Here is a 24,048-nt window from a genome sequence, read left to right on the forward strand (position 1 = left end):
CTTAAGTAGTATCTTCTGTTATTTTCTTGCTAAATTAAATTTAACTTGCAAAAAAACATTAACTCTGTATTGTTCATCCCATTTAATCCTATTATGAAGACCTATTCTGTTTTATATATATGTGTGTGTGTATGTATATGCGTATATATACACACAGTGCTTACAAACAAATGTAATCAAAACGTCAGCAATATGCATACATGAAAAAGACAGATCTTCCCTTGGCTTGGGCTCTCCAATTTGCAAGGAAAAATTTTCCTCAATTCTTTTGCCATGCAGCAATTTTGTTTCCTTTTTCTGAGGTGGTAAAAACCAATGTGAATTTAAACTTAGGAAAGAGCTGGGGGGGAGAGAGTTAACAGTATCCCTGTGAGGAGCTGTTAAACAGGATTGACAAGCAAAGGGCCTGGAACAATATGACAAAAAAGGAATCACAAGGTCTACAAAATGGAGCTTAAGCAGGCTGTGACCTCCCTCATACGCATGTAAGCTCCTATGGAGTACACTAGTGAGCAAATCCCCAAATGCTTTCTGGGAAATCAGCATCCTGAGGTGCCAAGAAAAAGGAAAAACTTTCTCTAAATGAATACAGAATTATTTATCACTATTTATTAAAACAAAAAGCAAATAGTAAAAGTTGCAGAACTACATTCTTATTTTAAAAAATATTTTTCGATGGTATTGTGGCTTCCCACAGCACAGCAGCCTGTGGTTAATGGTAACTTCAGTCATAAAAAAAATTAAATGAACAGATCTCGTTGGAAACAAATATAAACTCTAAAAATCTGAAAACTTAATAAGTTGGTACTTCTTATGTAAGAGATATAAAAAGCAAGTATTGGCTATCTGAATTTAGTTTTTTAACTTGTTATTGAGATTACTTGAACTTTTTCATATCTTCTATCTTGAGAAACGACCATTTGAAGTCATTATTTTTGGCCTTGTTTTCTGTTGTTTCAAAGCAACCATAAATTCTCCAAGTACTTATTTGAAAAACTAATTTTTATGTAACCTTATGTGTGTGTAGCTTCTGAAAATTCAGACCAGAGGAATTAAAATGTGAATAGAAATCACCAGCTCTTTGAAAGTATTTTATTTAACAGTAAGGTGTTTTTCATTGATTACATTTCTTCCTGCTAGGCTTAAAAGCTAAAAATAGTCAAAAACTGTCTTAAAACTGAACTACTTAAGATCTGTAGGTTTTGCTTTCTTAATTCAGCACATGTTCTTTTGCTAATTAATCACACTGACAATACAGAAGTTCTTTTACTGTTTTTCTGTCAAAGCATTTTATGGTTTTATCATATAGTTCTAAATTTTATTGAAATTCTAAATAATATTGAAATGTTGAAGTCTCTTAGTTATTGTTACTGTTCAAGTAGCTTTGGCCAATACGTATTTTCCCTTCCCTTGTGATTTTTCTCTTATCTGATGCGAAATACATTTGCTGATAACTTAATCTGTAGGTAGTGATAGTTATGTATTTGACAGGATATTAATCAACAATCTAGCACTGCACTGTATTGCTTCTTTTTTCAGAAGCCAAGAAAGTTTGATTCCACAAAACATTCCTGATTCCCAGGCTCCCTTTTGTACTGCTCAGTGCAAATGATGTCAGAAACTTCAAAATGCAACTATTAAATGTGCGTGTTTGGTCTTGGAGTGCTTAATCATAGACAGTATCGCAGTGCCATATATCACAGAAAAGGTGCTCAGGATTCTTTTTCAAATAATGCTGACTCAGAATCACAGATCACAGAATCACCCGGGTTGGAAGGGACCCCAAGGATCATGTAGTTCCAACCCCCCTGCCTAGCAGGGCCACCAAACATACACATTCAGATCAGGTTGCCCAGGACCCCGTCCAACCTGGCCTTAAACACGTCCAAGGACGGGGCATCCACAACCTCCCTGGGCAGCCCGTTCCAGGGCCTAACCACTCTCCTAGTAAAGAACTTCCCCCTAACATCCAACCTAAATCTTCCCTCCTTCAACTTAAAACCATTTCCCCTAGTCCTGCTGTTGTCAGCCCTATCTCTTCATCTCTCAAATTTGGTGTAGCTGTAGGACAAAATTTTTTTTTGCATAAATGAGTTTTACAACTAAAGGAAAATTATAAACCATGATTTTATTTACAGCAATATTTCTAAATAGCTTATTTACTTTGAGGCTGAAAACCACATGTTTTAACTGCAGCATTAATTAAGAAAAAGCCCATGAACATACATAATTACTTCTAAAAATGTATTGTTATTTTCTCTTAGAGGGCAAAGCAGAGAAATTTTCAGTGGGTCTTTTGGAGCTTCCTTTTCGGGTTGGAGTACCTTTTAATATTCCTTTGGAATTGCAGGATGAGTTTGGTCATGCAACGCAGTTGACAAATGAGATAAAACCAATTCTTGAAGCTAGGTAATTCAATTATTTCATCATCCTTTTTTGATGGTTTGGGTTTGGAATTTTTTTAGGGGTGGGGAGCATTTTATATTTTTGTTGTACTTCTTGTAAACATTATAGCAATTTTTTGTGTTTTGTCTGAGTGATGTATACTTGTAACATTAGTTGGCTGCTATTTTTGTTGTTATTGCCATAGGGATATCTGCAAGTATCTACTATATATGTTAGTGGAAAATCTTATTGAAGAATTCAAACACTCTATTCATTTTTTAAATTGGTTCTGCTTTTTTCTGTTTTGTTTTGTTTTTTTTGTTTCTTTTTGTCGTTATTGTTGTTTCTTTTTTTAGTGGATTGACTTTGCAATATGAAGAGTTAACTGCAGGAGCAAATTGCATCATTAAGGGTGTCACTGCTAAAGGCTGTGTAAATAGTTGCCAGGGCAAGGTATGCTAATGAATTCAAACTTGAAGTATTGTTTTTAAGAAACCAGTTGCAACTGCTCTTTCTTTGGATATTTTCTCATGATTTCTTATGGCTGTACCCACAGCTTTGCTCTACTGGTGGCTCTGCCTTAGGGGTGGGCAATCACACTGCATTTGTGGTAGAGTGTACTCAAAATACTGATTCAACTGTCTTAGTTCAAACTTGTACTGAAATTGATTTAAAATATTGCTGCAAGGAATCGGCCTAGGCCTCCTTTTCCTGCTCTTCTTTGGCAGGCCAAAAAAAATTGCCCAATCGCTTTCTTTCAAGCAACAGGCTGTTAATGTTACAAAATGTTACTAGGCATATGAAAGACATAGACCAGGTTTATGAAACTAAAACCGTACAGCAACAGTATTTCTGAACTTGAAAGAATGGTGCTTCGTGAGTTGCAACAAAATGTTCTCAAATTTATAATACGTGAAAATCTCGTATTTGCAGTGGAACCAGTTTTAAATGAGTGCTTTCAAGACTGTTGAGCAGACCATTTCATTTTCTAGCTGTCTTGTGAATATGAATTTTAGGGATGGAATTCTGCAGCAGCAGTTGTATTTCTAATGGTCTTATTCAAATGTGAGATGGATTCCAAATGTGGTGCCTTTCTACTGGCAATCAGCTAAAGAATAGTGAATGCAGAGCTTGCAGACCTTTTCTTTAAGCCTACTTTTTTTTTTTTTTTTTTTTTAATGCTTTTATCTACCACAACGTGGTATGTAGACAAAATGCTTTTGTCTACAACAACAAAAACCACAACGTATGGTAGCTTCAGAACCTTGTAGTTTATCTTGCAAACCCTGGATTTCACATCTCTGGGAGTAATAATGTGACAAAACAGATTCTAGTGCAGTGGATAAGTCTTGATTGATGTAACAGTGCAAAAAAATTTGTGTAGATCTCTGAAATTAATGTTTATATGGATTAACATCATTTTATGAAATAGTTTATGATCTGATTTTGTTTATGGTTAATACTAAAAATATTCTTTTCATTAGAACTTTAATCTGAAGGTTACTCTTCCTGGATTGAAAGAAGACACACAAATTTTTAAAATAAGATTGCAGCCTGGTAAGAATCCTTTACATATTTGGTGAATTTGTGTTGAACTTTGTTCTGAAACTATTAATAAAATGTTTCATCTCACAAGAAGTTAAGTAGTTAATAAGGCATTCAATGAGAATATTTGGACTCATTGAAGTGATTGCTGAAATTAAATAAAGCTAAGAGCATGTTAATCTTGGCAGCCCAGTTTTGTCCATTGTTCCGGTAGCTGAAATTTACCTGCTTGAGATTAACTTTTTTAATATGTTTTTATAACCTAGCCCCTCTGAATTAATAAAATTATATTTTTTTCTTCTTAATCTTCTTCATCGTTCACAAGTTCACAAGCCTGTTAAATTGTGCTAACTTGCACTGACCTGCTGTCACTGTAGAAGTCATGTTGTGAATTAGTAAATTCTCCTGCAGTTTCTTACCCCACCAAAGGAAGGGGATGCTTTTGCAGTCGGGATTTAGTTCAAGATCTTTCATGTTACACATTGACTTTATTGTAACACAGGAGAGGAATATTGAGCTCTGTAGCTCCACCACCCTTACCAGATTTATTGTTCTGTGGGTGGCTTTGATACTGAAGATTTCTGTACGTCATTACAGTTATCTGTTTTAACCTGCTTTTGTGGCTGTTGATTTTTTTTTACTGTTAGTTTTTGCTTTTTAATTCATATACAGTAGTTTGAAGGTTCATTTTTGACCTTTCTATTTATTTCTTATTTTTTATTTTTCTTATTACCTTTCTTATTTTGTTGAGAATATGTGTATTTCAAGCTTTGTTAGACCAACAAGGCACAATTTATTCCATTATTCATTATTACTTGGGCCGTTAAGGCTTCATGTAGAAACAGTCACTTGGAGCAAACTGGCTTGAGATAGATTGTATTGCTTAATTGTTTACATTAGGCTGAAGGCACCTTCATTCCTTATGAGAAGCTTCTGCTTTTGTCAGTCTAGACATACAAAAATCTATGACCTCTTTCTCTTATTTTAAAATTGATAAGACTAATTGTATGTTCATGGGATAGATCTCTTTTAATAGCTTCACTTTACTATTGAAGTAATGCCATAAAAATCTGCTATGCTTTTCTTTACATGTAAGTTGTAGCTCTGATGGCTTTCGTAACGAAACTGCTGCGTGTTACGATTGTTCACGTAGCTCAACATGAATATCTTTGTTTTTCACGTCAGGAGAAAGTTTCAAGTTCTTTTTAAGAATGTGGTTTGGTATAGTATGTAGACAGCACTGCACTGTCTTTACACCTTGCATGTGTTGAAGCTCATCTTTTCCCAAAGAGTGGCAGGTGATACGTATTAATGGACAGACAGCATCATGAAACTTTTTGGCTTGTTATCATGGATATCTTGGTATCTTTTGGTATCTTGGCTTTAAAATGCTTTTCAAAATAGCAAAAACTGAGTCTAGTGGGTTATCTAAAGTATAACCACTGTTCTAAATTGTTCTTTTTACAGGCCCTCCGTATCAATTGAAAGTAAAACCAGATTCTGAAATTCTTAAGATTGAAAATGGTACAGCCTTCCCCTTTCAGGTTGAAGTGTTGGATGAATCAGGCAATATAACAGCACAGCCAAAACTGATAGTTCATTGCAAGGTAAGTTGTATTTTATAGTATTTCATAAGGATTTGATACTTTAAAAGGACTAGGAAAGGAACCTACTTTGACATATGGACAGAATTAACATCTTGAATAGTGCTTTTGGAATGTCTGTAGCCTTATGGCCCCACCTGTGGCTTCCTTGCATCGTCCGTTTTGATTCATTCAACAAGTTTCAAGATTATAGGAACCTGGACATAAAAATGGAAGAGAAAAATGATGTGATGATACATAACTATGATTTTAAGATGCTTTAGATTGTGTTTTCCATATACAATGCTCAAATACATTTTGGGAGGAAAAAAAACTTCAGACAATATACTTCTAATTTGCTTAAATATGAAAATGCAAGTTTGGTGCTAATGCAAGTCTGCTGCCTAAGGAATAGTGATAACATAATAATTGTAAACATTTAAACTAATAAGAAAATGTGCACGTTGCTGTGCTTTTATAGATCTAAGTGTTTTGGACAGAAGAGTTTTTATTGTTTGTTTGATTTTCAGCTCAGGAAAGTAAATTTTTAATTACAGTGAAATCAGTCGTCCAGCATGGACAGATAAACCATAAAAATGGTTTTCACAGAGTACAATCTTCTTTCCTTTTCTACTTTATAAGCATACATTCTGTTCCTTTAAAGTGGTCAGCAGTAGTGTGGTGACAGATTAAACAGACTTTTAAGTATCGCATCTAACACTTGAGTGGTTTGTGTTTTTTCTTTTTAGAAAACGAATCAACTTTATTAACTAAATGGAACGTTTTTCCTGAATGGATAAAGAGGCTAGTGTGTATTTGTATAAAGTATAAAGGAATGGTATAGATAGTACATTTTTCTTTTGTTCCTTTCTCTCATACACCTCTTATCACATGGGAAAAAAAAAAAAAAACAAAACACTCTCTTTTTGTGATTTGATGAAAACTAAAAAAAAAAAATCTGCAAATAATCATATGTAGCTCTGGAGTTGCACAAACATTTTCTGGAATAATTCTTCTAGTTCTGCAAAAGAAACCTGAAGTTTAATCGTATGTTTTAAATAGTTTTTAGGTGCTTCAAACCTACCTGTGTATTCTGTGGACTGCAGTAATGCAGGAACAAACATTTTAACTGGTCCAGTCATACACGTACTGAATATAAAGAAAGACCAGATGCTCAAAGCAAGGATTGAAATACCTGTAAGTATTGATCAGGACATTTGGATGAGCAAAAGACTGGAAAGTATTTACTATATTGTCTTGCTTTTAAACCAAAGTTTTATAAACTAACTTAGCTTCTAAAAGCCACTTTTTTAATTCCGTAAGTCTGAGAATCATATCTGTCCTTTTTCATCTCTAGTAAGCCATAAAAAGGCAAAGAAATTCCATTTTTCTTCATCTCCCACACTTAGTATTTCAGAACTAAGCATTATTTCTGGGAGTTTAATTGCTGATTCCTTCTGTGAAGTTACCTTTGTTGCATGAACATTTAGAGCCAGAAGAAGCACAATAAAATGTTTCCCAAACCTTAGAGAAAATGATATTGCATATATTTTTTCTGAAGGTTAGAAATGAATATTTCAGTCTTTAAGCTTGTTGATCTAGATGTTGTTTGTTTTGTTGGTTTTTTTTGTTATTGAATATCCCAGCTCTCTGGTAATCAGGAGAGCCACACAGCAGAAGAAAATAAGACTTTCAGCATTTTACCTTGAAAATGGTGTAAACAAATAGTAATGTGGTAAGATAATGTACATGGCATGTTTTTTTGGATTAGTCTTAAATAAATATTTTGTAAGTTCAAAAAATACTGTAATATATATAAAGCATTTTCTAAGCAGCATCAGTTCCAGTTCTGGCATATTCTTTTTATTCGCTTTTGACAAGTTAAGCTAACTTTGTATTTGGACAACTGTTCTCACTTAATAATCTAGAGTAATGCCATAGATTTATTATGGAGCAATATTTATTAATTTATATATATTTGATATCTTCATGACATTTGTCTCTTTTTCCGTTCCATCCCATGTTTAGAGTTGTAAAGATGTGCCGCCAGTGGAAAAGATGATTAAACTTCTTCCAAGCAGTCACGTTGCAAGACTGCAGGTCTTAAGTATGAATGGACAAAAAGCTATTCAAATCAAACATCAGGATGAAATCAACTGGGTTGCTGGAGATATTATGCACAACCTTATATTTCAGATGTATGATGAAGGAGAAAGGGAGATACATATAACTTCAGCTATGGCAGAAAAAATTAAGGCAGGTATTTTTGAAGAAACAGTATATAATGCGGGAATTATCTAGTGCTTCTCTAAAATCCATGGGCATCAGAGTATCATTCCAAATAATATTCCTCAAGACTGTATTATTGGGAACTTTAATATCTGCTTAACGAATTCATGAAAAAATGATTTTATTAATATTGTGTTGTTAACGAGATCAAGATGTTTAATGTAGTGCAGAATAACGCTGTAGGATAGCATTATGAGAAAAGGTGGTTTCCAGCTTTCAGTCTGGAAAGAAAGTAAGTCAGTAATAAGATTCTAACTTTAAGATCTGAGGTTTTCCCAGCTTTAGGAATATTGAATAGACACTCTTTTCATGAAGATTTTGTGTGTCTGTGTATGTACATGGACCCTAATATAAAGATAGAGCTTCACCATATATGTGACTTTTTGGTAAGGTTTTTCTGAATCAGATCTTTCTTAACTCAGGAAGGTGCAGTGAGAGAAGCTTATTTTATATTGAGAGTAATTTGCATCTTTGGCCAGAGAGCTCTGGCTTATCTTTTAAAAGGCATTACCTCTATTTTACTTCAGCATGTTTAGAATGACTTCAGTTGTAATAATTTGCTGGTCATTAATAATTTAATTTCTGATTCATTTAAACAATTATAATTTTAGGTTAACTGGACACCCAAAATTAACAGAGAACAGTTGATGCAGGGATTGTTACCTGATGTGAAAGTACCAACATCAGTGAAAGATGTACGGTACTGTCTAATAAGTTACCTTGATGGCCATGTGTCTTTGGAGAGTGCGTTTACAATCAGGTTTGTATGTCAAAATGCATTTTGTGAATTATTATGTCAGGAAAGGGTTATAGATCTGTTCTATTGGATATAAAAATCTTTCTGTGGAAGCTGAAGTAATGAAATCTGGTATCAGGAGAGTGTTAAAGCAAAAATGTTCCCAAATGAGAACATTTGAACAGTGAGAACTATGTGAAGGTTTCCACTGCAATCTGTTTATGCCAGTCCTGATCACTTTTTAAACTATTTGCATTTATACTGAAGGAGATGAAAGTTTTTGAAGACACCAACAATCAAGTGCTAGCTTACAGGACTTTTTCAGAGTCATGTTGCTGTTAACTAAATCACTGTAGAGCGCATTGTTACCATTGCTGTTTTGTATCCAAAGATTTATCTAGCCTAGCAGTAGATAGCTGTATCTGGTATCTTGGTCAAAAGTGACAAACTGTAAGTCAAACTTTAAAATCACCTGTTTATCACTTACTGAGTCTCAACAGCTAGCTTTGCTTACCGTATAGTTTGTTGAGATGGATCTGATTTTTTAAGAACTCAGAGCTTAAAGCTTGTAAACTGATGTCTTTGATGCTTCACTGTTAGAAGCAGATAAAGTTTCATTAAAGTTATACTTTTTGCTTTCTTATATGAAGAACAGATAAGCAGTCTAAATTGATACTTTTCTTGCAAGGAAGTAGAGTAGTGGATTGTTTAATTTTCTTATACATTTTAGCTTATTGGGGGAAGGCAGTCTCAGATTAGGGAGCTCTTCTTCAGGGCTTATTCTCTTGTAGTTGTACAAATAAACGGGGGGTAATTCTAGTATGATTTTTAAATGTCTCAAATTTTGTAAAAAGCATTATGTTATTGTTTGAATAAGTTAATTCTCACATAATTTAGTTGTTGAATGACGCTAGTTCTGAGGGAGCCAGCTCATAACTTATGTTAACCGTCATTAAATAAACCAACAAAAAGGCTAGGGCTGTTTAAAAAGCACCCCAGAAAGTATTTTGAAGAGACTATTTTATAATGTGCTCTGGCTAAAAAATTTAAAACTATGTTAGCTGTAATCAAATCCTTAAGAAATTCTGCATGTGTTTTCATAGCAAGACTTTGATACCTTTGCAAGTACGTGTATATAATGTATATGTGTATTACATGCACATACATATACATGTATGTGTATGTAATAATGTGTATTAACATTCATAGGTATATTAATATATACATATATATATACATATGACTGTTAATGTATAGACAATTGTATGTTACTTTGGGGATGTGCTTTACTTGTGGTAAAATCTTACTTGTGGTAAAATGCTGGTAGGCAAGCTATTACAAATAAGATGCTGTCTTTTGTGCTGTTAGGAGTCTTTTGTAGCCTGCACCTGATAAACTTGAGGTAAAAGCTGCTATGTAAGCTTTATGCGCATCAGATACGGTGCTCTAATACATGGAAGGGTAAATTTAAAAAGGCCCTCCAATCACAAGTGAATGGTTACTGCTGCATTCTTTGTTCTGTGTTCTAGTGTGATTAGCTTGATGAAAATGATTATAAATACATTTTCTTGTGCTAACTTAGGCCACTTCCTGATGAACCCAAACACATTAAATGCAAATTAGAAGGGTCAAACACACTCCAGTTGGGGGAAGATCTACAGGGTGAAATTGGTGAGTATTTACATATTCTTCACTTTACTGTAAAATGCATTTATATTTCCTTGCCAAGTGCAAGATCCTGAACCTGGGCCATGGCAATCCCGAGCACAAATACAGACTGGGCAGAGAATGGCTTGAGAGCAGTCCCAAGAAGAAGGATTTGGGGGTTGGTGAGAGACTTGACTCAAGCCAGCGATGTGCACTTGCAGCCCAGAAGGCCAACCTTATCCTGGACTGCATCAAGAGAAGCATGACCGACAAGCAGGTCAAGGGAGGTGATTCTGCCCCTCTGCTTTGCTCTTGTGAGATCCCACCTGAAGTCCAGTTCTGTGGCCCGCAGCACACGAAGGACTTGGAGCTGTTGGTGTGGGTCCAGAGGAGGGCCATGAAGATGATCAGAGGGCTGGAGCACCTTCATGGGGACTGGCTGAGAGAGCTGGGGCTGTTCAGCCTGGAGAAGGGAAGGCGCTAGGGTCATTACTTTCAGTACTTGGAGGAGGCCTACAGGAAAGCTGGGAAGGGACTTTGTATAAGGTCATGCATCAACAGGATGAGGAGAAATGGCTTTAAACTGAAATTGGGTGTATTTGGACTAGATATTAGGATAAAATTCTTTACTGAGAACTGATGAGATGCTAGAACAGATTGCCTGGAGCAGCTGTGGATGCCCCCTCCCTGGAAGCATTCAAGGTCAGGCTGGATGGAGCTGTGAGCAATCTGGTCTAGAGGGATGTGTCCCTCCCTATAGCAGGGGGGTTGGAACCAGATGATCTTAAAGGTCCCTTCCAACCCAAATCATTCTATGATTCTAAAACCTTGAAGGCTAAAATAGCAGTCAGATTATTTCAAAGGCATGGCCTTCAAAATGAAGTATTTTAAAGTTAACAGCTTAGCCTAAGAAAAGCATGATGTTAAGGGATCAGTCTTACTGTTCTTTGGTTTTTGCACATGGCTGCTCCAGACTTTGTGAACATAAGAAACGTTTAGATGCTTCAATACTGGCTTTTTATTGTGTTGGTTTTTACTTTTATTTATTTTGGTGCTTGTGCTGTTGGTGAAAAATGACTCGTATCTTTTTTCTTCTTCAGGTAGTGTGCAGTGCTTTAACAATGTGTCAATTACTTCTAATAAACATAAGACATTTTAAATAACTACTAGAGATTAAGAATTAGTATATTTTTGTAGGACATTAAAAGGTTGTTTTTGAGCACGTATAAGCACACAGAACAAACTCTCAACAGGCTAAAAATTGATTTTCAATTTAAAGAATTTTTTTTAACTTTATAGTGAGAAGCGAATTTGCTCAAAAAGGAAGTGGGAAGCACAAATATTTGTGTAGCATGACTAGGTAGATCTATTTTTTTGTACTGAACTTTGATGTGAAGAGTGGAGGCATTATCAGCATACATATGTAAGATGTCAGCATTGCCCAGTGACAGGACAAGAAGGAATGTGCACAGGCTGCCCAGAAACTGTGGCATCTCCACCTTGAAAATCTTCAGAAGCCACCTGGCCATGGGCCTGAGCACTCTGCCCTGGGTGGCCCTACTAGGGCACAGGTTGGGCCAGAGAGCCCTGCCCACCTCTGCCGTTCTGTGAGTCTGTGGTAGTCATGTAAGTTTTCTATGTATTACATGTGTGCATTGTGTACATTTACATTCTGTATGTTGCATAGTGTTTCATTAAAGCAGCTGCCAAAGTTGTAATAAATTATGCTCTTTTTAATAGATGTAATGATCACAGATCAGTATGGAAATCAGGTTCAAACAGTGACATCTGCATGTACAGGTTACCTAGGAGTTGCAGGGCCTGGACTTGATAAATCAAATTTGCAAATAACTTGGCAGGTAAGTAAGATACTACATAATTTATTTCTGTACAGCCTATGTGAGGTAATTTCTCTTAATTCTTTCTGTCAGAATTGCACCAAAATTGTGTAGAGACAGTGAAATTAAATGCTATGTGGTAAGCATTATAAAGATAATATTAAATTTTTATGATCCCATTCTAAGGAACAGAGTGGCATGTGTTAAAAGCCTTATCACTCTTGCAGCTATACAACATGATAATCAGGTCACTTAAAGCTGGAGTTAGGTTTGCTTTTGTTTCCAGTCCATTGTTTTATACCTTTTCTTCTTTGTACTCTTTTCTTTTGTGGCTTTTTTTGTTGGTGGTTATGTAAGTTTTGTTGTTTGGTATTTTTGTTGTTGTTTTGTTGTTGTTTTTTTTTTTAATGGTGGCTTAATTGATTTTACAATCCTTTGAAGAATTAACTATATTCTCTGCCATAGCTGAATTTAAAATGTTCTCTGTACCTTTTAAAATGCTAAATATAACTGAATTATACATAATTTTTGCGTTGAAAAGCAGGCCCCTGAGAAATGCTTGAGTTTGAAAATTATAATTTCTGACCTAAGAAGTCCACTTAAATACAAATTTTACTCTAATTTAATTTTTAGTTAGAAACAGCAAATAGTGTCTAGTATGCATAAATATTAAAATACAGTAGTAAAAGGAATGAAAAAAATATACTTTTTCTGTTCTTGATAAAATTTTATTTTTATTTCTTAATAGGAAAGTACATTTACAATGAGAGTCAAAGGCATTCGATTTAAACCTTGTGCACTTGGAAGCAAGGAACTGTGCTTTGCTTGGCGTGAATTTTCTGATTTTCTCAGAGTAAATTTAACGGCAGGATCACCTGCTAAATTGCAAATTGTGGATTGGCCAGAGTTAGAAAAGGTAAATCAGTTTTTGTCTTTGTGGGGAGAGGGGTTAAAGACGTGACTGATGTCTTAAGCAAGTCTTATTTACAGATGCAAAGATGAAAAGACTGACTTGTTGATATGATACTTCTGAAAACTGTCAGAATATGACAGCTGTAGAGATACTTTTTGTATTTTGTTCATGACTGTCTAACACAAGCAAAATTATTTTGCAAGCCAGTTGTGTAAGCATGTCTTAATGGGACAGTAAATACAAAGAATTTATCAAACAATAGCCAATTAAACACATTAACTTTTAAAATTACATTTACTTTAGGGTGAACTAACTAACGTATCTGTTTATCACACTATATTCCTTAATTATGTCTTACATTGTTTTTCCTGTCCTGTTCACCTTTCTATGTAATGTTTTCTTTGGTGCAGCAGTTTTGCTGCAGGCTGGATCTACTGTTTGCCAAAGATGCTGTCTTTAATAATGGTTGACAGCTCATCTTCCTTTACTTGTTACTATTAGATGTAGGACAACGACCTCAAATTTACTTAGAATTTTTTTGTGTTTACAGTCAGAAAGTGGAGTACTGTACTTTGTCAGATGGGAATTTTTTGAACTACCCTTTATTTGTTTATTTAAGTTACAATGCTGAAGTTGCAGCAGGAAGTAAAATAGGTGAGCAGCAGCAGGCGCAAAGGTTTAAGTGTTGGGAAAATGGAGAAGGAAACTACTGAAGAAAATGGAAAACCAAAGGGAATGCTGTAACTATTTTTACTCTAAGAAGCTGCCGAGGTCAATCAAAATACAAGAAGTTATAGGCCATTTGCTCCTTTTGCAAGTAGGAAAGTGTGCATAAGCCTCTTCAGAAGCATGTCTTTCCTTTGAGTTGTGTCAACATGAGTGACATGTTAAATTCAATCAAGACATGCATCTTATAATGACAAGAATGCAAATGGGGGAATTCTAGAAAGGGCTTCAAGAAGTTCTACAATTGTGGCATGACCTATCTGTTACAGGAGGAAAAGAGTACGAAAAAGGCACACACTATTGTTTTGGGTGTTCTTGATATGCTGTGAATGTCTGATATATCTGAAACAGAACAGAATAATGCCTTTGTCTATCTTCCAGCCTGTTGCAGTGATTAATGGTAGAGAGTTGCTGAAGCCCCTTATTGTGCAGCTGTGTGATCAGTGGGGAAATCCATCTCCTGAACCTAATGTCAAAATCAGCCTTACAAAGAGTAGCAACCTAAAGGTAAGCATAGGTCTTACTCTGTGAAATTTTGTTCATGTAACACAGATTGGTGTTTTCTACAATTTCTTCTTCATTGTTAAGACATTTTTGAAAAAAACAAACAACATATTGTAAGGATGCAAAAGAATAATTAATCTCATGTGATAGTAATTTCAGTGAATAATGTAAATAGCTCCCAGGACAGATTCCTCAGCTCCCTTTTATCGTAACAATCACAAACATAACAAAATTGCTGTAGTCTGGTATCCAGGTGTCATTAGTGTACTTTCTAATTCTTCTGTTCAACCTTTCTGCAAATTCTGTGTGCATCCCCCACTTTATCTGAGGTGACTTAATGAATAAAAATCATGACGTCTTTCAAAGTGGCAACCAAATCATTCTTATCTGGTGGTTCTTTTGATTGTGGTTCCTGAATGTATGGCTGGTGGTCTCTGCATAAACTAATTAGCTGGTCTGCTTCTCACTTGATTATCCGTGAGAAGAGCATTGGCAGTATAAACCAATCTAAAACAGTGAGAGTGCATTATCTAACCCAGAATGAAGCAGTTACTCCCCTTTCTGTGAGCATCAGGTGGCATGCATATTGGTCTATACCAAGAAAGGAGTTTGATAGAATTCATAATTCATGAACGTTTTCCTCAGTTCAGCTATATTACTATTACTCATCTTAAATGTTTTCTTTTTTCTAATTATATTGCTTATTATTATTCAGGACACTTCTTTATATCTTGGTTTTCATTCTGTCTCTTACCCTAGAAGCTTTGCTTATAATTTAGAATTTTTTTTAGCTTGCCCCCCGCAAGTGTGTTTATGAAGGCAGCTGCAGCTCTGTGAAGCTTCTGATTACATTGTTCTTGAGAGGACATACAAACTTGACAGTCATGCTCTGTGATGGCAGTGCCTAATCAAAGAGACTTTGTGGTGGTATGCTGTATTTTCAAACGTTATGCCCTCTTCCAAGGAAGACTGGCAACATGCCTTCAAAAGTCTGCATGCCCTTCATCTACACTCCTTGAGTTCAGCAACAGTGGAATGATTTCTGAGTGATACAGTCATACGTTAGTGGAGCAACTACCTGCTTATTTGCTAAACAAACATTAGATCAGTATTCATGATTATCTTGACGAATGTCTTTAGAGAGACACGGAATTGTAGGTGTTGGAAGGGACCTCTGGGAATCATAAAATCTAATGCCCTTGCAAAAGCAGATGCCCTACCGTATGTTGCAGGAGAACTCTCTTGCCTTAGCATTTCAAAGAGTGTGCATGCACAGTTTTCCAAAGGTTATGAAAAGCTTCTGGGAACTTAAATTCTCAGATAAGTTGTCCTCTTACATTTCACGACTTGTCCTCTAAGTCTTGTAAACTTGGTAATGTGTGGTTGCAGCATGCATTTTCTGTACTCCATTCTCTGTGCTATGGGTACGAAACTAAATGAGTGTGGCTCAGCAGTAAAATCTCTGCACTCCTGTGTGCAACCCAGTAGTGGAAATGTGCAAAGCACTTGTTTCTGTGATGTGCAGTAATGTCAAATATAAAATGATTTTGCTAAACTGAGTATAGTCTTCAAAAGAGTATATGAAATGACTGACAATTTTCTTAGTGTCTCTAGGAAATCAAACTATATTTACAGTTTTACCTTCCATTTGAGCCATTAAGTGCACGTTTTTTGCCATTGCATTTCTGTGATGACGCGGTAGGAAAAATTCATGCTTCCATAGCTGATCCATTATCAATCAACACTTACTTCACTTTTTTCTTTTTTTTTCCTTTAGTAATTTCGTTCATGTAAATTACTGGTGTGAGATTTAGGATAGAAAACAATTTTGCAAGAGGATTGCCCACTTCACCTATTCCAAGTATTTTATTTTCATGCATACAACTAGACATTTAGTCTTCCAAAGTTTATGCTGAAATAACAAAGGGAAGACAATTTAATGCCAAATACTGTTCAACGACAAACTTTTGCATGATTTTGTTGTGTTATGTCATCAATGTAAAAAAATTGATTTCCCTCTTTAGAGAGGAATTCATTACACAAGAGCTCAGAGTGTGTCCATGGCTTCCTATGCAGTCCTCTAAACTTTAAAGCTGCTATCTGAGGTTCTTCTGATACACTGACAAGGCATTTCTTAGGTAAGGCTAAGACAGTGCACATGCCCATTTTCAGAAGAAATAGCTTCTCCATACTGTTAGGAATGTGTTAATACTATCTAAAATTTACCACCTGTTTCTCTGAGAGGATAGATTTTATGAATCTGCAATCCTGGCATCCATAGTTTCCAGATTCTCTGGTTCATAGGAAAGTACAGTGATAGCTTCTCTGCTGTTAAATTTGCAAGGACAAGTGTGACTTAGTGGTACTGTCAATCATAAGATTTCACTTTCAGTGCAAGGGGAGTGGCAAAGACAGGGAGCATGCTGATCATGCATCTTGAAGAACACCAGTGAGTAATGGGGAGTTATTTTATAACCATGAGATTCAGCCAGAACTCCTGTAAGTCAGTGGCAGAATTTCCATTGACTTCAAAGAAATTAGAGCCAAACCTGATGAAAGTACTAGGCAAACAGGAAATGTGTAAGGCATTTGTATTGTGCTAAAACAGTGCTGACAAAAAGTCACTTATTAGTGTTTGGTTAAATGCCATTTGTTTTGGTGTAGAGATTAGCTTTTGTTTGTCGTAGTATATTGATTAGTGAGGTATCATAATTCATAACTTGTAACACTTGTAAGTTGCCTAGCAATCTTACTTCTTTTGACAGTTTGACTAGAATGGGGAAAAGGGAGGAGAGCTAGAGATGCTTTTGTTGTTTTTACTGAAGTTTAATCATTCTTTAATTTTTGCTACCCAGGAACCTCCATGCAGACTGGAAAAACACTGAAAGAAAGTAAACAATTAGTAGAAGGTTTTAGAATCTGAAAACATACTCATATTAATATGTATTATGGATGACATGATAGTGTCAATAGTAGTTAAAGAAATAACGTCTATTAAATATTTAAACCTATTAATGAACAAAAATATCCTCATTCAGGTAAAGTGAATGTCTTCAAAAACTGACAGAGAAAATTCTGAAGCATCTTAATGCCATATTCATGACAGTGTATCTTTCCCTAATTTAGAGTGCAAAAATTCAAAGCAACCTTTATTCCCACGGAAAGATAGTACGTAGGCAAATGAGATATACACTTTATTCTAAGACTTGATAGTACTTCTGTGTCACTGAAAGAATAAAAAATATTTTTTTTGACAGATTGTTCCTTCAAACCATCAACATAGAACAGATGACAATGGTAGGGCTAACCTGGGAGTTATTAGTATTCATGCACCTAGGTAAGTAGTGATAATTATGTGAAAAAACTGAATTCTGAAATGTCGCTTGCTAGATATATTTAAGCTGCGCATTTCATAATGCACCTACTAGGAAATGGTCTAGAGATAAGGGCAGGCATTTATTATTTAGATGCTGGTTAAAAGCCACGTAGTGAGCTTTAAGAAATTAAATGCTTAGCTAAGTAAAAATGGATGGCATCTTCTTTCTTCTTCTGAGAAGCTGCTGCTCTAATCTTCTGAAGTCTAGGTTTTCTCGGCATGGCTTATAATTGCCAAGCAGTACCCAGTGTATGTGTAAATCCTTTAAAACATTTCAAGTTTACAGCCTTTGAGTGACCAGAACTAAACATCATGCTTTTAAAATAGGAACATGTTTTAGGAGTATTGAAACTCCATTTCTAGGTGCTAACCAGTGTTTAAAAAAATTAGGTAAATTGTCTGAAAGAATTATAGTGAGGAAAAACAGAAAACCAAAAATATTTTCTTTTCAGTAGAAATAATGAAGTCTCATTTCCTGCAGGTTTGTGTCCTGTATCTTTTGCGTCTTCATGTCTGTCTGGATGCACTTTACATGCACATGTCCTGTCTGACTTTTCAAATTCTTTATTCCTTTATTCCCCTCATGCTTATAGATCTGCTACTCACCTTCTGGAACCCTGAGGCTTGCTTGATAACACTACAGGTTTTTTTTCCTGCATCTTACTTAAGCAACTTAAGCTGCTTTAGCATGATTCAACACAACCTATGGCTAGTTTGGGGGTTATATGTCATTTTTAATTTTTTGTGGAGTGGATAGTAAACCCATATAGTGAACAGAAACATTGTTCTTCCCATAAAGAAGAAAATTACTAGGGACTCTTCTACCCACTTACTATTTTCTAGAAAGCTGTAGGTGAATGATTTGTGTTCTGCATTTCCATTTCCTCAATTGTAGTAATTCAGCTTTTTTACATACTCCTGGCCTTTTAAGATTTCAGTCTCTCTTTTAACTTTTGAATCAACTGGCCTGTCTCAACTGGAAATATATTTAGATGGAACAGCCTAAACTTTGTTTTCTTTGGAAAATGAGTTGAAAGCTATTTTTTTGTTTACTTGTTTCCTTTTTTCTTAGCGAATGCTAAAGATCAGAAATTAGTAGGCATAGAATCATAGAATATTCCATGTTGGAATTGACCCATAAGGATCATCAAGTGCAACTCTACAGAAAGGACTACCCAAAAATCATACTATATGACTGAGAGAGTTGTTCAGGTGTTTCTTGAATTCTGGCAGACTCAATGGCGTGATCACTTTCCTGGGGAGATGTGCTTGTATAAGACATGCTTATATAAGACTTCTTATGCTTATATAAGGTCTAAATAATTTTGAGTAATTTTAGACAGTATTTCCATTTAAAAAATGTAAAATATCACCAGTGAAAGATTGGAAGATTCCTTACTGGCTGACAGGGACCAGGAAAAAGTTAACTGAGTGCCTACTGTAGAAAGGTTTTATGGGAAAGGTCTGTTGAGTGTTTTGTTACAAGTACTTAATTTCCTGAAGAGAAATACTGATTAAAAGTTGGTCATGCTTAGCTCATAAGAGCTTTACTTACAAGACCAGATTGGCTTTCAATAGCTTAAAGCTAGTACTAAGTGCTTTTTCTTCTGAAGTATTTTATGCTAATTAATATTTTTGCATTCGTACCTACAGGAGTTAATCCGTAACAATATTACAAACTGTGTTAGTAAAGTTCAGAACTTGGTGGATGGTAAATTAGTTATCAGTATATTACTGGCTGCTGGAAACCACTGTGTTCATTGACGGCATCCTACCTTTTTAGCACAACCAAAAGTGGCTGGGGAATACAGCCAGCATGCAGTTATTGTATAGCAGCGAAGTCATTATGTGCTAGCAGTGCTAGATGTGTGTTTAACACATTCTCTCTTTGGAAACTGTCAAAGCAGATTGTTCCTTAGACAGCATTTTAATTAGTTTAGCTTGCTTTCTATCGTACTGTCTTTCACAACTTACAGCAGCTGCACTTGCTAACATCTTACAGATAGACAATGAAAGGATCAAGCTAATGAAATACTAAAAATTAAATTTAATAAGCTATCATAAGAGTATCTTAAAACTATGATTTTACTTCATTCATATGTTTCTAATTTCATCTTAACCCTTCTGTTTTTTCTCCCCTTTACTACTGATATCTTGAAGTTCTCTTAAGATTTTGTTTCTTATGCTTTCATGTACGTGATTCAGATTTGAGGTATGTTGATAGTTGTCTTTTCAAAAGAGATTTTACAGCGGTTTTTATGATTTCTTTATATTTCAGGGGAGAGCACACTTTACAGCTTAGAGCTTCATACAACAAGATTGCATTAGAGTGTCCTGTTATTACATTTAATGTCCTTCCTGATCCTGACAAGCCTATCCGCTTGAATGTTAAATATGACAAAAATGCTTCTTTTCCAGCAGGAGGCACCTTTCCTGGTAAGTATAAGGATTCTTTGATAGAAGCCAGTCTTCCAAGGAGATCAGGTCTCTAGCTACCACTATTTTTCCATGTAAGCAGATGTCGCATTGCCTTCCACATTACTGACCCTGACCAGGTCAGGGCCAAAGAACTATTATAGACGGATACTCGTGTACTAGTTCTGCTCACTGTAGAGGTATTCTTATGTGTAATTTTATAAATAAAGCCAGTACTTCCATTCTACACAGTTAAAGGAATGGAAGACTAAGTTGGCTGCTTTCATGAGACAGCTAAAAGATGAGAAGCATGGGAATAAAAGCAGCTGTCATACTTCTTCATGTCTTCCATTGGTACAGTGGAAATGGAAGCTAACTTGAGAGAGGCTTCCATCTCATGGAAAACATGGAAAAGTGTGCTTTTTCAGACACCACTGAGTTTGTAGTACTTAAAGATTTAAGAATAATAGAGAAGTAACTAATACATAAAATATGTTTTCAGGTGTAGTATGTGCAGTTTAAGTCAACCATGTTTTGAGAGAAAAAGACAAATAGACGACTTCTTCAGGAGTTAAAATTGTAAACGTGATATTAAATTTTGGTTAAAAAACAGATTAAATTCCTTATTAACAATCTCATATTTAATTAGCATCCTAATTATTGAATTTACTGGTGAACTCAGGTACAGCTGTAATCATGCTTGACTTGTTCATACACATCAAAGCACAATCCTTCTTCAATCTGCGAAGTTTAATCAGTGCAGCTTCAATTATATGCTTGAAAGCTACCTGTAGTTCTCATGTCAAAGTGCTCAGCATTTACAACTAGAATGGTTGCTTTCTTCTGTCTTACACTGCTCTTCTTTTAGGCCACTTAACTTTCTGTGGAGTTTATAGGAAAAGCTAAATTATTTTGATTGGGATTTTAAAAGACCATTATTTTGACTGTAGAATCAGTCAGTAGCAAATGGAGGAGTTAAATATGTCTGTATATTCTACTACTAAATATGTCATATTAGTTATAAGAATAAGCAAACCTATTAAGGTTCTTATTCCAAGTCCTTTTTATTACAATGTGGCTGGTAGATGGGGAAAAAATAGTAGTGGTTTGTGCCTTTTTTATCCAGTAGTTCAGTGTCTAAAACACTTCTGAAAAAAGAGGGAGATATGAATTTGCAGTTGTGAAGAAAGAAATCAACTACTTAACCAGCTGGTGATTGTTCTTTTGTAAGAGCAAGAAGAAACTGGCTTGCTTTTAATAAGGGTGATAGACTGGGAAAAGCAGACTGGAATTTAGAGGGGATTTTTAAGAACTTATTGAATAAAGCAGGTGCTTTGTTATTTTTTCCCTAAGTAAGGATTGTTATCTAATTGCAGGAGAAGTAGCAGACTGATTTCCATGCCATTTCAATTTTTTGTTGCTTGGGTTTCAATTGAAATGTGGGTTTTGTTTATTTTCTCCCCTAGGTAGAAACAAGATCTAGAAATTCATCAAGCTTAGTCATTTTAATTTTGAATAAAAATAATCCTAAATAGTTATCTTCTTTCATTCTGCAGATTTTATGGTTAGTGTTCTTTCTGAAGATGAAAATATTATCAGAAATATTAGTCCAGCACGTATTTCTATGAAAATGTGGAAAGGACAGGGCAGCGGAAATAGGATACCAACTGATGTAAGTCATCAAAACACTTTCAAATTGCATATCAAAATGTTAACATAGGACAAAGATTTTTATAGTGGACATATTCACATAATTTACTTAGATCAGTATCCTGTTCTAGATTTTAAATAAGAAGAATTATTTATCAGTCATAACTGTTTAACAGTCTGCTGTATTACAAGTTGTCACACTATTCAAATATCACTATAGTAGTACAGAAAGTACAGAAATGCTCTTACTCCGCAGAAGCTGAATAGTAGTAGAGAGCTTATTAAAAGTTGAGACCCTGAGTTTGCAAAAAAGAGTTCTGAGATTAGGAATATGAAAGTAGCATCTAAATTATAGGTAGTCTCATTGATTTATTGTGTGCTATCAGTGCAATGAGGGCTGCTCCAAAAAAGTGCTTCGTATTTTACTATGGTGGCCCATGTCATCAGAGGCAGATGTTGGTGGTATGGAAGTAGAGGCTGAACCTTCCCGCCACTATTCCATTACATTTTATTGCTGTGCAACGAATGGCAGCAGAGGGGCAGTCTGACAAAAACAGCATCTGACATGGAAGTGCATGTGAAGCAAAGAAGTGTCATTGAATTCCTCCACGCAGAAAAAATTGCATCCGTTGTCATTTATTGATGCTTGCTGAACATTTGCAGAGACCAAACAAGTGAACGTGAGCACAGTGAGGTAGTGAGTGCTGCATTTCAGCAGTGGCAACAGTGAGAGTGGATTACCACCTACTGGTGCAGATTTTTACCAGTTTACCAGCATGCAGGCTCATAACTGGCAAAAACACGTAGCTAATAGTGGTGACTGTTGAAAAATCGTGTTTTGTAGCTGAGAGTTTGCTGTATCAAACAGTGTTATTGTGGTTTTTATGTCTGTTGTAGTTTCAGTGGAAATAAGTAGGAGGTATTATTTTCAATGTGACCTACATTCAAATCACAAAGACTTGACAGCATATTACAAGCAAAGTACTTTCAAGTATGTAATGTCATTTATTCATTTATTCATTTTTGCACACTTTCAGGTTACAGCATTTAGCTGTAGTAAAATAAAGGATGACAAGGAAGATGGCTTCTTTTATTTCAGGTATAGCAGCACTTAATTTGTAATTACCGATGCAGCTTATTGTGCAAAATATGTAGTTTTTGATTTAACTTTGTTAAAGATTTAGTGATGCAGCGCTATGAAATGTATTAGCATGTTGTGATGAGTATGAGAATTGTATTCTTCCCAAGATATGTTTGACACTTGTTTTAATGGGAGGAGAATGAAAGGGTATCTAAGGTAATACATTACATGAGAAATGCTAGCAATGCAGGTAACCTTCCTTAATTCTCTTCAGCACAATGTTCAACTGCTGTAGAATTGCAGGTTAGGCAAAACAGATTGATTTAACACATTCTGTAGCTGTTGGTCTTGAACCATGAGTTAGCCAGAGATAGTGTCTTAAATGACAGGCAGTAGAACTGCAGTTCATGATATGCTGGCATCTGGTTGCCACGTTCCTTATACATCTGTGTCTGGCAAGCATGCTATGGGTGGTTGGGATAAGTTGAATAGTTGTAGTCTTGGTTGCTGCTTCACGCTATTGTATCCAGATTTTAGATTTCCCTTCTGTTTTTAGAATGTAGTCTTTAGGATCGCGTGTATGCAGCAGATATCAGTGTTTAACAGCTAATCCTTGTTCTTCCATAAAAAAAAAAAAAAAAGCAGAGGAACTTTGTTTTCCTGGGAAGCAGGTTAGACAGAGCTCAGATCCAAAGTTCTGGCTCAGCATGATGCACAATGTAGATTTACCACCATCTTTATTTCCTTTGTTATATTCAGCCAATAATCTACTGTTTGGGAAAGCAATTTATATAACCTTCATTTATTCAGTCTTTTAGCTTCTCAGGTGGTGTTCACCATTGTAACTTATTTGTATATGAAGACTTCCATGTAAGAGTTTACAACTAACACAAACTGCAGTACGTGTCAGTAGGAGTTGTAGCTGTTCAGGCATGGCATTTGGTGTTATTACTAAGATCTCAGTCTTTAAGACAAAGGCATTCAAGATTTCACAGCCTTTTAAGGCTGTGTTTGACAGCTGTAGCAAAAGAAGAGTCCAGAATAAGGGTACAGTATTGCTTTTAAGAGAGCAGAGCTTTCTCTGTGGCTAGTAGAAAGTTACAAAATGAACTTTTCCAGAAACCGAGGATCAGTGCAGATTTCTACCAAGTATAAGATGCATTTCTGTGACATTGCTTATTCTGAGGCACGCTTGGTAATGGATGTAGCTAAAACACAAGAAACCACTAAAGCATTATTAAGACACGTTGTATAGCGTATTTGTACCTTCAGGAAAATAAGTACATATCACGTTCGCCTACGTAGTGCTTCTCACAAGGGAAGCACATAAAAGGTGAACGTGATAGAAATTAACTTGCAC

General features: G+C 35.5%; 1 protein-coding gene across 2 annotated transcripts in view; it reads left to right on the forward strand.

The window, feature by feature from the left end:
• Positions 1-24,048, forward strand: part of SMCHD1 (structural maintenance of chromosomes flexible hinge domain containing 1) — a 78,271-nt gene that overhangs the window by 33,099 nt on the left and 21,124 nt on the right. For both annotated transcript variants that reach the window (XM_048939745.1, XM_048939746.1), the window contains exons 20-34: positions 2,265-2,409; positions 2,742-2,838; positions 3,870-3,942; positions 5,398-5,537; positions 6,576-6,710; positions 7,542-7,769; positions 8,414-8,562; positions 10,121-10,209; positions 11,926-12,044; positions 12,772-12,939; positions 14,044-14,169; positions 17,424-17,503; positions 19,821-19,978; positions 21,514-21,629; positions 22,645-22,706. In XM_048939745.1, the coding sequence (XP_048795702.1) occupies positions 2,265-2,409; positions 2,742-2,838; positions 3,870-3,942; positions 5,398-5,537; positions 6,576-6,710; positions 7,542-7,769; positions 8,414-8,562; positions 10,121-10,209; positions 11,926-12,044; positions 12,772-12,939; positions 14,044-14,169; positions 17,424-17,503; positions 19,821-19,978; positions 21,514-21,629; positions 22,645-22,706 (1,885 nt within the window). The remainder of the gene's footprint in view (positions 1-2,264; positions 2,410-2,741; positions 2,839-3,869; positions 3,943-5,397; positions 5,538-6,575; positions 6,711-7,541; positions 7,770-8,413; positions 8,563-10,120; positions 10,210-11,925; positions 12,045-12,771; positions 12,940-14,043; positions 14,170-17,423; positions 17,504-19,820; positions 19,979-21,513; positions 21,630-22,644; positions 22,707-24,048) is intronic.

The sequence above is a fragment of the Lagopus muta genome, chromosome 3 (assembly GCF_023343835.1).
Source record: "Lagopus muta isolate bLagMut1 chromosome 3, bLagMut1 primary, whole genome shotgun sequence".
NCBI lineage: Eukaryota > Metazoa > Chordata > Aves > Galliformes > Phasianidae > Lagopus > Lagopus muta.